General features: G+C 43.5%; 1 protein-coding gene across 1 annotated transcript in view; it reads right to left on the bottom strand.

Moving 5' to 3' along the window:
• Positions 1-3,780: 3,780 nt before the first annotated feature.
• NHLRC2 (NHL repeat containing 2) overlaps positions 3,781-13,912 on the bottom strand; it is a 48,965-nt gene continuing 38,833 nt past the window's right edge. The window contains exons 7-11 of the mRNA XM_028512272.2: positions 12,848-13,079; positions 12,176-12,298; positions 10,877-11,083; positions 9,609-9,828; positions 3,781-5,269 (exon numbers count right to left, since the gene is read on the bottom strand). Of these exons, the coding sequence (XP_028368073.1) occupies positions 5,013-5,269; positions 9,609-9,828; positions 10,877-11,083; positions 12,176-12,298; positions 12,848-13,079 (1,039 nt within the window). The 3' untranslated portion in view covers positions 3,781-5,012. The remainder of the gene's footprint in view (positions 5,270-9,608; positions 9,829-10,876; positions 11,084-12,175; positions 12,299-12,847; positions 13,080-13,912) is intronic.

The raw sequence follows: 13,912 nt of genomic DNA, 5'->3' as shown, positions 1-13,912 counted from the left end.
GAATTACGACACCCATATCATCACCCTACCGACCACACTCACTCGGGCGTTACTTCTGCCGGACTCTGCATTTGAGTCACCGCTGGGCCTTTATGTGTGTTAACGGACTGGCCAAACACTATGTTTCTAGAGCTCACCTGCCTTATTAAAGCAAAGTTTTCTTACACACAGAGGAGTCTGGGGGGGAGGGTCTGAGTCAGTTCAGTGCTGAGAGCACAGTTAAACTTTATGGTAAGGTCTATTTATGACTGCCTGTTGAGGACCAATTAAAATAGCATTGCTGGAACTAATACTAAAAAGCTATTTAATTCATTAATACATCCATCTGCCAAGAAAAACTCTGGATGACATCTGAATTTAAGAAAGAATGGTACAGAAAATATTTTGGGAAATAACAATTAAACAGACTGTTCCAAACCCTGACGGATAAGAGTGTAGAATGAAAAATCCAAAAAGCTAATATAATTAAATGGATTTAAATCTCAAAACCAGTTATCACTAGGGCTTTCTGGGTTCCCCGGACTGTTTAGTTACTATACATAACTATGGAGGGTTGGTCTTGAGGAAACTGCTTTGAGAGGCGGGACAGCCGGGCAGATGGGCAGGCTCAGCAGGCTCAGCCTCTTCCTCCACGTGGGACCCGTGTGCTTCTGCGACTGCTTCTGACTCATGCTCTGCTTCCTCACCAGGGAAATAAGGAGAAACGGCGCCTCCCTCCTAGGGTGGCCGTGAGAGTTAATTGAGGAGTTAATACATGTGAAGCATGTAGGAAAGTGCCAGCAAGTAGGAAGCACCCAGTGAACTTAGCTAGCATCCTTATCGCTTTATTGAAATACTGCGAAGGCTTAAGAGAGCATTCACAAAAGGAAGTCAGTCCTCTTGATTTCTCAGGTTGTTTTCACGCTAGTTCTAAGAGAAGCGCAAGGCGGGAGGAGACCTACGTTCCAAGACACGATCGATCCATCACTCACCGCCCTCCAGTCATTCAGCAGCACTGGCCGAACCACCGCCCGCGCCGGACACTGCTCCAGCAGCAGGCGCGCTTCTGCTGGGGGCTCTGATCCTGGCACGGCAGCGGCATTCCAAAGCTGTTTCCTATTCTGCAGCATGGACATAGCCTCTACTCGTCTAATTCATCGGGTCACCCCGAAGCTCAAATGAGGCAAAATGCGTAAAAGTACTTTGAAGCTTTTGTAAGGCACCATCAGAGTGTGGTTTGGGGTATGTCTAGACCCTCTCAAAGGAAGCTTATTACTCGGAGTTGTAGAAGGTCTACAAAATGTTTTAAAACTAGAACTGCAAGTATACTTCTTTGTAAGTATGTATCACTCATAAAACAGTAATATGCTTTGCTATATGCCTTATAAAACCGTATTTCTTCTCTTGAATCCCAGCTCTGTGGAGAACATTAACGTATCAAACAGCGGATAGAAAGACAGCTTCCTTTAGAAACTGTGGTTGCAGAGATGTCAAGCCATGTGATTATGGTCATAAATTATTATCAACTAAGCCAATGATTAGCATTTTCATTGATCACTAAATGCTTCACAAACACTATTTCATGGCATCCGTACAGCAGCCCCATTTTACACGGTCAGAACCCACAGGCCGGCCCAGTCCGCCCTCAGCCACCACATTCCGTCACACAATAAAAACCCCAGGAGCAGCAGCGGCCATAAACATCTCTGTCTTCACCAGAGCACACACTTAAAACTGGTAGACCTAAGAGCTCTAAACTACGTTTTGATCTTTGGTAATAAAAGTGACTTTAGAAAAGTTATTATATAGTAAGTGCTTACTATTCAGTTCATTGAAACTTGTTAAAAAAATTTCCTGTTGGTTTTTCAAAAATAACACACCACTCACTGAAAAAAAGAATAAAGCAGAATTAAAATAAAAATATCCGTAATTCCACCGTTCAGGAGAAGCACCGTTGACACAGCCCTTCTGCATGTGCTTGGATGCAGTCGGGAACGATGCAGCTTAGCTGGTTCCTGATGACTGCCCTTAAAAACGACGCCGGGTACAACAGCCAGGCCAAACTTGCTCTAAATGGCAGACATAAACCAACAGTAAATTCTGTACAAGCAGAAAAATATTACAGAGACAGTATTATCAACAGCTTCCCCAATTTTTCAACTATAGAGAAATAAGCAGAGAGTAACTTATTTCAGTGGTGTTAGCTCAAAAAAGCTTATTGGCCATAAGGGAAACTTGTGTGAGAAATTCCTGAGTTGATCTTTGTATGAACATACACACACTCACCCACACATAGTAAATCCCCCTTTTTAGCTGTAAGATTGATAGCTTTCTACAGGCCTGATAACAAATATATTAGAGCATTAAGGAGAAAATTGTTTGTTTTTTTAGTCACTGAACTTTGCCAAAGTTACACTTACGGGTGATTAAACTGTAAAGTATTCCCTTGTGCACAGTTGTTAAATATTTGCTTGAGACAGCATATTCAAGATAAGCAAAATTCTTTTCAGGGATCATATCAATCCAGAGCATAAGTGCAGAAAGAAAAATTGTGGAATGGTATCACCGAGAGTGGCAGAAAAAATAGTGACAAAGCAGTAACATAATTTAGGGCAAGGATTGTAGGTATTACATCCAAGTGTCTGTAATGCCACACTCCTGGCACTTTGATTAGGCAACTTACTCTACTATTATTGGGTATCATAATTGATGCACGAAAAATAGTGAAAGTTAAAAATACAGACGTTCCTATGGAAAACAGAAGGCAGACAGGATCAAGAAATTTTTAAAAGTAATCTTTCTTGTACTTCCTCTTATGTAACAGATATGTTAGTCATAAATTCCAGGAACCTATTTATATTGCTTTAGTATAATTTACAAAAAGTTATGCTAATTACATAAATAATATTCCGACTGTAGAAAACAATGCAGACTGGCAGGTGGGTAAGAGTAAGAACATGAATTGCCGCCCAGACCTCAGTGGCAAACACGAGGCCCGTGGGCCAAAGGCGGCCTCCGCCGCGTTTCTGCCTGGAGGGGCGCCGGGCTCTCACTTCGCTGTAAGGAGTCGTTACATTTATACAGTCCTACAGTCACCTTCGGCCCTCTGAAGGCAACCGTGAGGCCGATGGTGGCCCCGGGTGAAAATGAATTTGACTCCCCTGGTCCAGACAAAGGAAACATTAATAGATTCTAAGAAATATTTTTGGATTTTTAAAAATGCTCACCACGTGTCTTTGTGTACAATGTTGAAAAATTAATTATCAGATATATCTGAATTAGCAAGTTAAAATTTTATAAACTCCTTTAGAGAGGGAAACTGTTTATGTCCTTACACAGGAAAAGATAAAGCCAAAATATTCTCATCCTGACCAATTTGAAATGAGAAGTATAATCGAATGATATTAGAAAAATGACTATGGCCTATTCGCCATAAAAGAGAATATTAATGTTATAAGTACTTTTATTACAAAACATTTTTTTTGGAGAGAAAAGGCTTATGAGGTAATTACATATCATTTTAAACAGATTTCTCTACATTTAAACCTCTCTTTCGATAGCTTTAGCAGGTTACAATTTACTTAAAAGTCATGATCTGCGCATTTCTGGACTTTAGAGATGTAGGTGACCTGAATGAAAGAGGGAGCATGTACAAAATTGTGCTTCAAAACATGTAAGAAAACAGGCAGATGATGGTGCTTAAAGGATTATACTCCAAACTTACTGTTTTGGAAGGGGGGAAGGCATGTGCCATATTACCTATATTTACTGAATATGGTTCACCTGATTTTTTTTTTTTTAAAAACCTTGTAAGCCGATTAAATCACAAACATGTTGAATCAGTTTTAGTAAAAACAAGACTAGGCTTTTAAATAGTTATATAGGGAAATCATAATAAAAACTTTCAACATATTTGGGGCTAAAAAAACCCCAATGTTATCAAATCCCTGTATATTTCAGCCTTAATATTTTAAAGAGTAACACATTAGGGTATTCTATACGTATCGATAGCATAAAAGTGCAACACAATGAAATGTTCAATTGAAAGGTTTAAAAGTGATTTAAAAAAAACACATCACAATAAATGGTCGTAACTTAAATTCTGATTATGGGAATCAAAAATACCAAAATCCAACAAATCTGCATTTAATGCTTATGAGTGAAATGTAAATTTCTGAAACACACATACCCACTGACACCAGATCGAGCTGCCGTGGTTCTTTGTCATCACAGTTTATCCCAGTACCACGTCCCTAAGCCCCTCGGTCCTCGGGAGCCCTACTTCCTTTGTTACCTGGTAAGGCTGTTTGCTCCGAAAGCAGGTGAGGAGCGAGTCTGTATGTCCTTAGACACTTTTCTGTGTAGAGTTATAAGGCATTAATGATGGTCATTTAGAATAGCAAGTAGCATGATGAAAATAGATACAAATTCTCTTTTCAGTGTATGTCAACTGAGAAAGCTGCAGAAGAGCACACAGAACACCTTCACCACCCAGGTACTCCTAGAGCTGCTACCGTGACAAAGACTTTTGGGGGAGGGGCTTAGAAAAGACCTCCCGCCTGGAATGTCAGGTGCCCTCACAACCAACGTGGAAACCAAATCTTGGGTTCCCTTTCAAGTTGTGAAATCTACATGTTCAAGTGTGCTGCTCAATGTTCAAGGTAGAAAAAGTTAGTTAAAATATTTGGTGTCGTTGTTATCAGTAATCACTGCAAATTATCTCGGGATAATGTTCCCTACGGTCAGTGTGGACTACGTCACGTGGCAACAGCAGCATAGATTGCAGCGTCTGAGGTTCAGATGATGGTCAGTGGCTTAGCTGGTGCCCGGCCAGAAGGAAGGAATTTGTTTACAATAAATAATTAAATAAGGAGCATAGCTGTACTTGAACGTCAGGTGCTTGAACTGAGCAGTGGGCTTCTCGGTATCCGGAGGCAGAAGTCAGGATCCTCGCCGTGAATTACAGTGCTGCGCGGGCGGAGCACAGGCGGCGGAGGCGGAGGCGCTGGCCAGGCCGCCTGCCAGCCAGCGCGCTAAAACACGTACTTGAGCTCCACCGGAGCCACGCCCCGCGGCTGCGCGCCGGTGATCCGTAGGGGCTGAGTGAACAGAAGCCCCTTCATCATGCAGGCGCTGCCGTCCGCGCTGCAGTAGTAGAGGAACACGCGGACAGACACGACGGCTTCGGGGGACAAGCAGTGCCCGGGGATCTGCAGTGAGATGGTTGGCTGGTTGGAGACACTCTCTATTTCTCCAGATGCCACCTGTCCTTGAAGGAGCCATTCGTTGTCTAAAAAGTAAAAAAGGAAATTGTTCAGACTGTGTAAGAAAGATAAAAGTATTCAGGAACATAATATGAAAACTACAAAACAAGCCAGGACCCACAAATGTCTGGGTAACTCCGCAGTGACTTACTTGCAAAGTAAGGTTATAATAAATCACTGACTATCAGAAGGTAACAACCAAAACATAACACTGACTTTTAGAAATAAGTAACACTGCACATATTATTCTAATGGACTCACACAATGTAAAAACTAGAAGATTTTGTCTACCTCTTTTTAACACACTAACTCTTTTAAGACATAAATACATAGATTATCTATATAACAAAAGTCTAACAAACCACTAAAAACTTGACCCTTTTAGTATTGAAAGTCTTTAATGTCTGGATTCACCTGGTGCCTTCCGTCAGAAGGAGGGCAGGTGCCGTGCCGCAGACGCGCACACGTGCAGGCACGCAGCGCGGAGGGGCAGGTGTCCGGAGCCAGCGTGTGGGAGCCGCAGGGCTCCTGCCGCCTCGCAGGGCACGCACTGCACACACCTAGTGACTCACCAATGACTCCGGCCTCTGCACCCAGGCCGAACCTGCTCCTGGGGCGTGAGGAGACGCTACGCCTACTCGGCAGCTTCCCTGCCTCCTCCGGCCTCAGGGGGAGCCCACGACACCCGGAGCGCCTGTCTCCGCTCGTCCTCTCCAGCTTTTTAGTTTATTTTTAGTTTACTGCTTCTAACCTTCTGTTGACCGAGAAATAAAATTTGAGAAAAACATGTCAAATGAGAGTAAGGAGATGGTGGAAGGTGAGAATCTAAAGGGTTAAATGAAGTCCAGAGCTTTTAAACAATTATTTAGAAATTATCTTTAAAATTCTTTGGTCTTCTTTATTTCTGGACTGAGGAGTATGTTTTATTTTATTGAATGTTTGAGTTTGCAAAACAGCAGGTTGGTGGGGAACTTCTTATGTTTTAAATCGAACAGCAAAGTAAACTGGGCTATTTTAATGTCTAATTCTAGATAAAACACAGAATGTTTTGTTAAGTATTTTTCAGGTGCATTACACATGGGGTTTGTGAAGTTACTGTGTGTTAGTGGGGCTTTTATGCTGCCTTTTTGTGTGTGGCTTAAAACCTTCACATGTGCTGAAAACTTTAAGATTATGCAGGCCAAAATTTAGTTAAAAATAAGTGATTCTGTCTCTCAGTAACTGGCCAAGAAAAAAAAAAGCCCTTTATCATAGGTGTACAAATGTACCCTATAAAATAATTTTCAAAAATCCTGAAGTACTGGGATTCTTACATGAAACTTTATTTGCTCCCACACAGTAAAAATGGACACGTGATACAGCAACAAAGAATTTGCTCTGCAGACTCCTTCCCTTTCCTTTAATACTATCCACGTTTATTTTCCAATGACTCAATATTAATGTGTGTGTTTGACAAAGTGGAGTTACAGTAAACATGCTAATGTGTCATATCCTATTTTAAAAATCAATATACTGCTCTTTAATTTTACACGGGGAAATGAAATTGACAGTGATCCCCAACTGACGCAATGATTTTAGACTGGCGCACCCAGGCAGGATAAACGGGCAGCCGGGAACTTGGTCTAAGCCTGCGGAAGAGAGAGGAACGGTCTGGGTGTGAGTCCTCTTCTGTCCACAGGGCTAGCTCCAAACGCCCTGCCAGCACTGCAGGGCTCCGCCCTCTCCCGTGTGCAGAACCGTGTGGGGCGGGTAGTTTCCCCCCAGGCTCAGTCACTCCAGAACCAGACTCCTGAGTTCGAACCCAGCAGCTCCTCCTCGCTAGCCCAGCAAGATCTCTCTGACCTCTTGGTGTGAACAGGCTGCGGCAGGACAGAAGCTGCCGCCCTGAGAACGCACCAAGGCGAGGAGGCACAGAGCCTGGGCCCAGGCACTGTACGTAAGAGAAGTGTGTGAGGGGGCAGGAGGGAGGAGGGGTGGGGGAGGAAATGGAAGACTGGGTGAGAACGCGAGAAAGAGCGTGGGAGGCTAGGACAGAGGAAGATCGTGAGAGACAAGAAGTCAGAGTTTAGTTCTAGCTGACTAATGTCTTATTGTCAAATTAGTGTCCAGACCGTCATACATGCTGGAAAGCACCACTATAAGGCAGGCAGGATACTGATTCCTCATATAAATTAGTAAGTTCATAGTGATTGAAACACACATTCAAATCTTGACATAATTTACAGTAATTAAATAGTGTGAGAAGAGACCCAAATAGGAAGTGTTCTTAGATTAAAAGATCACAAATTATTAGACAGTGAGGACAAAGGCTCTGCCTGGATTCTGATCGCAGCGATTCACGTGTGTTCAGCTACACACCCTCCAACAGCGTGTATTCTTCTACTTGAATGGTGTAGTTTTAAAATACGGCTTTGGAATCCGTTTTCTTGTAGTAAGCAAGTAATGGCGTGTATATTCCACCTCTGGCATCTCTAAAGCAGAAAATGCAGCTTCTGGCTTAATAACTGGTAAGTCAAGTCTTAATGATACTATTATACTGAAATAAAAGAAACAGCAACGGAAAGCTCTAAAACACCTGACAGGCGCTGTCTGGAAAAGTGAACGACAGTAAAGCAACCAAAGAACTGAACTGGAAGGAGCGTATGTCACGTCACTTCCGTAAAAAGAAAGCACATGTTTTTTAAAAACCTCATACTGCGGGGGGAATCAATTTAATTCTTTAGACTCTGTGAGATTCTATTACCGTTTTACTGAAGGTACAGCGTAAACACAGTTAACACTGGCCCAGGACTCTGGAGACCTCAGTTGATGGTGCGGTACCTGAGTTGTGGACACAACTCAGCCGGCTCTCCCCTACCCTGCCTGCACCCTGGGCTCAACGCGGCCCAGCAGAAACAGCCTCCGTGTGGACTGGCCTGGCCGTCCCCCATCACAGCCAGCCTCAAGCCAGTCAGCACTCACCCTCCTGCGTGACCCGCTTCTCTCTCCGAACTGCCACACCTCCCCCCTACTCTCTCTCAGCTGATGGCCTGTGCTTCCCAATGTACTCAGAAAACAGAAGCGTCAGAAAAGAGCTCCCACGAGCACCTTCCTCCACTGCTACCATCTAGACCTCCGGGTCACACGAGGGGCCTTGTCTCCTCACGGTGCACATGTCCACACTCCTGGCGATCTCCTTGCACACTCGGTCCCGCCCCCTCTCAAGTCCTAAAGCACACCCACCCCACCACATACCAGAAACTCGTCTCTCTACTGGATCTTCGCCACCAATAATCATCCTGTTCTCTCAACAACATCCCCCCTTCTGACAACTGCTCTATTTCCTCTTAATTTTGTAGCTAAACTCCTGAGTTATCTGTATTTGCTTTCTCTAGTTGTTGTTCTCAGAATTTCTATTCTTTTTTTATCCTCTAGCATCTCCTTCTTCATCATTCTGAAACGGCCGAGGGGGAGGACACCAGCTAACTCGGTCACATTAAATCAATGACCGATTCCCCGTCCTTATCTGACCTGGCGTATCAGCAGCACTTGACATGGCTGGTCGCTCTCCCCCTAAACCACCTGGCTGCAGGAAACTGCTCTCTCGCTTTTGCTCCCACTTGCTGTTCACTCGAACGTCTCCTTTCCCGGCCCCTCCTCGTCCCTCTGCGCTCTCTGGTAGAGCGCCCGGGACAGGGCGGCTCCAAGGCCAGCCCGTGGACCGGGCTCACCCAGAGACCAGGGTGAGATAAGCACAGAAGTCTAGGGTAAGGTTTAGAAACGTTCATAACGCCCAAATGTGTAATTGGTGGCTTTGACCTTTGTCTTTTTAAATAAATGGAATTCATTTTTAGGGCTAATTGTCCTAGAACTAGTTTGAGAGGGAGTAACACAATGGAAGAGACACTAAACTAAGAACAAGTGGAACTGGGTTCAAATTACACTTTTTGACCTAATTCAACATATGCTCTTAAGCATCTACAGTAATCAGCATAATAAGCATTTAGTGGAGTCACTGCCTCGCTGAGCCCTTCGTGTCCCCGTAACAGACAGTGTGTGCTGTCACAGCTCTAAGATCTGAGGACCTATCACTCAGAGGCTAGAGAAGTCTGTCGCATGCGATGGACTTGCCCAGTAGCGAATGGGGGGGGCAATTATGATTGAGTAATTTTGGGCGAGTTTACACTGTTGCTTAATAAAAGAGGGAAAAGAATTTATAAGACTAAAGAAAACTGATAAAATGGGGTTAGATCTGGATCTAGTTTGCCACAAGACTTCCCTCAAATCCTGCCCAACTACAGAGTAAAAACATCATACACACATGAGAAAGATTACTAATCATTAAGAATTTATGAAATATTTGTATGTGCAAGACTAGTCTCATACCTTCAGCTGTCAGAAACCAGCAACTGGGTGCCCCTTCAGTTAGCTTTGCTCCTGGGGGGAAGTCTAGTCTGAGCTGGAACTGGAGGGTCTGTCCTGGAGAGGCAGCCACCGGGGCAAGTGTGATGCTGGGAGCTGACCTGGGTAGTGTGGGTACCGTCCTCTGGGTTGCTCCTGGGGACGGGCCATCTACCACAGCAGTTCCAGCCTTGACGACTGGGAGCTAGGAAATAAGAACATTTGTTTATTAAAGCACAGGTACTTGAAAGTAATTACAGTGAGAGAGTTTATTTTTAGACACCAGTCTAAAATGAGGTTCAGAGATATATTTCATTCTGGCAAAAAGATTACCAACACTTAGGAATGAAACAAATTAATTATTCAGTATGTGTGTAAATGACAGGAAATTAAAGTAAAACTATCAATTTCAGTGTAGTGGATATAATAATATAATCCTCTTAAAATTTTCATTGTCAGCCATATGATGTCACTGATGTTGAAACAAAGACCTATGACAGGAGAAATGACACTTACATTACAATGACAATCTGTTTTTATTTTAAAATGTACCTTGGAAATTCCTAGCATTTTAGGGGAAAAAAAACTCATGCATTTTTTTTCAGGCAAATGTGATACATCAAGAAGGAACTTAAATTTTATTAGAGATGGCGACGACATCTTTAAAAATTCATTAGAACTTATTATTTCAATCTTGTTTTCAATGTTTTGAGAAATGTGGGTTCTAGATTTCTTTGGAAGATTATTTGGTAATGAATTCACCATAGGAAACAAAGATTACACATTAATCTAACCATCATTAAAAATAAGACTGAACAACCCCACCCACACAGCACACAGTATGCACCGTGTGTTATCAGTATGTGTACATATTTACTTAAATAATTCATGTTATGCTTATTTTTTACGCTTACTGTTTACACGATTACAGATGTCCCGCTGCCCTTTGGACATCACCGCGGTCTGTGCCGATGGCTATGCATGTATTTAAAAACGGACGAGTCCTTCTTTTTCTTTTCTGAAAGTTCACCAGTTCTTTCCAACTTCCAGTGTCTTTCTCAAACACTCACGACCCAGATGGAGTTTTTCACTTTAAGACTAACGACATCCTTGAACAGACACGCACTCACTACGCTGCCTACTCCACTTGCACCCCTGGAGATCAGCTGGCCAGCAGTGCCGCTCAGCGCTCTGAGGATCTTAGCATCATTCGTAAAATGATACCCTTCCACTTACCCTTCAAGGTTACTCACCACAGAAATTGTTTTTGTTTCTAAATCCATCACTTTAATTTGATGATTATTCGTGTCCACTACATATAATAACTGGCCATTGTCTCCAATACACAAGCCTCCTGGTTCATTAAAAGTTGACTCGGTGAAACTGGAACTGACATTACTTGCTTCTCCAGTTCCTGCTAATGTTATACAGCTTTTTGTTTTTGGATCCACAACTTTAATCTAAAAAAAAAAGTTATACACCTAAAGCTCAATCTCATGTTTGTTGTATGGAAAAGTACAGTACCAAGCAAGCCAGAGAATTCTGCTTCTCATTAGTATTCATAAAAAAAAAAATCACAGAAAAATAGACATTTCTGTATTTTCTTGAAAAAGTCAAACATTCAAATTATAGTCTAAGGCACACACAGGCGGCAAACACAAGGCCCGCGGGCCGAATCCGGCCCTCCACCTTGCTTCTCCCCCGTGGCCACGCCGAGCTCCTTGCCCCAGTCAGGGAGTAGTTGCACTCACACAATCCTAAATTACATTCCACCGCTTGAGGGCAACCGCGGGGCTGCTGTGGCCCCAGTGAGAATGAGTCTGACGTGCCTGGTCCAAGGGGAGATACTCTGTTCTGAGGGCCGAACACTATGTAATATCCCGAGTTACAGTCTGTCTTCTGGAAGCAATGTGTGATACAATTATTTATGGAATTGAAGAATTTTCAAAATGTTATTCTTTTTTCTCACAATGGGACACAGCTGAACTGACTTTTCTTCTCCCAGGCATTTAATACTGGCTGAGGATTTGCTACTTAGGTTAAACTTCATGATTTCCATTGTTCCAACCGTATTAAATTTATAGTCTCTCATCACAAAATATTTTCTACTTCTATAAAAAATAAAAATAGAAATAGTTGGACTGTTAATGAAATGCTCCTTTTAATTCCATTTTCATGGAATTATTTGCTAATAGGTACTGCAACTATGCAACAGCTCCAAAATGCTCATTTGTTAAACGACATAGTAATTTCTGTGTCACCTGCCTTCTCCTTCTTTACTGCATCTGTTACTAAGCAGCTCTGATGGGTGGCAAGTCACAGTTTTGGCAAGAGCCTTAGGAATGTGTCTATTAGTCCTTTCGCAAGCTCGGAGTGCTATCATGACCTCTTTGCAAAGAAAGGACCAAGAAAAGAACAAAGGCTATAGTTGTCAAAGACTGTTATTCCCCTTTATATTTTAGAGTGGCAATTGTAGGAGGCTCGCAGGTTTTTCAGCGTTTTAAATACCACAGAAGAAAAGCAAGGTGTTACATAATTCTGGCAGGACTCACCTTGTGATTGTAAGAGTCTGCCACATAAAGCAAATGCCTTTTCTTGTCCCACGTTACTCCGAGTGGGTGCTGAAGCTTTGCACTGATTCCTACTCCATCAACATCACCAAAAGCAAAGAGATTCTTTGTTTTAAAAAAGAAAAATACAGCACGTATTAAAGTTTTCACAGTGTTTTGTTAGCATATAAAGTGAAAATTAAGATGACTGTATGTGCTACTTAAGTCAAAGGGGAAAAGGTCTGGCTGCATACAGACAGACAGACGAAGAAAAACAGGACAGAATGTTGAACCCCCACTCAGCTGCGGTGCTTAGTTTCACCGACAGTGATCACACATGTGGTCAGGAAGGGCCAGGTCCCCCAGGCTGGTGCTCCTCCCACCACCCTGTCAAATGTGTACTTCACGTTTTCCTCTTCTCTCATTAATCTATATTTTACCCTTTCTTTCCTCTCTGGTTCTTGACATTTATGTATAATCAAGTAGAGTAAGTTTACTTTTCTTAGATGGCTTTGTTTGTGTTTCTTTATATTCACATTTCCTTTTGATTTGACTTCCACTTCAACCTATGGATAGGCCAAGAACCCGCTCTCAAATTCTGTGAACGACTCGAAACGCAGAAAGCTGCAGGGCCGGTGAGGGTCCGGGCGCGTGCGCGGGAGGGCCTTTCCTTACCGTGGGATCCCTCTCTCCTCCCACGAGGGGCTTCACGGCGCCGTCCTTCAGCGAGACCGTCCTCACCGTGCTGCTCTCGCTGTCGGCTACGAACAGGCAGCTCCAGGGGTCCTCCGCGGCCAGGGAGAGGCCTGACGGCTGGGCAAAGCCCGCCTTGTGAGGGTACGCGTTGTTCCGGTTCTCTTCGTTCCCGCTGCCGGCAAACCGCAGGCAGGTCCCTTTTCTCAACTCACTGACAGAGAAAGACAAGATCAGCACTGTTATATCGTATCCAACTTAGTTATTAAACGAATGAATGTAAGTGATTAAATAAATCAGTGGTGGTAAACGTTGTAAAATTAAAAATCCAGTGATCTTCGCTTAGTAAAACTGTGCGAGCCAGATTTCACTGCAGTTTTTCTAATCATTAACTTATTTATCTACAGCGTAGGGACCTTTATACTTTTTTGACATACCAAAACTATTCTCAACGGTCAAATAGGAAATCCCTGACGAGGTGAAACTTGTAAGAATACTGAGCACACCATTGATGGGACACACGTTTTTTCTTCCAAATATGCAGACATAGGTACAGCTAGATACCACTTTGACAACTGCTTAGCTTCATACAATGTTAGGTTCTGAAAGGGAATTAAGAAGATCTTCAGAGGACCCAAGATGGTGGTGGAGTAGGTGGGAGCTACACTCACGCCTCCCAGGACCAAAGTGGAATTACAACTAAATTATAGAACAGTCGTCCTGAATAAGCAGGTGAAGGGTAGCAGAAGAGAAGCCACACGACCAAGGATTTACAGAAGAAGCCACCCTGAGACTGGCCGGAAGGGCAGAGACGTGAAAAGGGCTGGCCCGCTCTCCCAGGGGCGGTGGCGGAGGCTCCAGAGGGACGTCTCAGAGGCGGGGGTTGTACCTGAGAAGCGTGGGGTCTAACCCCCAAGTCAGTCCCAAGCCAGGCCCCACAGCCCAGAGCACCAGGGCCAGGGAGAGGCCCTCACATAACATCTGGCTGTGAAAAGGAGTGGGGCTTCTGTCCACCAGGGAGGAATGGCTAGAGACACAGGCAGCCCC

Source organism: Phyllostomus discolor, chromosome 5, assembly GCF_004126475.2.
Source record: "Phyllostomus discolor isolate MPI-MPIP mPhyDis1 chromosome 5, mPhyDis1.pri.v3, whole genome shotgun sequence".
Lineage (NCBI taxonomy): Eukaryota > Metazoa > Chordata > Mammalia > Chiroptera > Phyllostomidae > Phyllostomus > Phyllostomus discolor.
The sequence above is the reverse complement of the archived record's forward strand: the minus strand, read 5'-3'. Positions and strand labels throughout refer to the sequence as shown.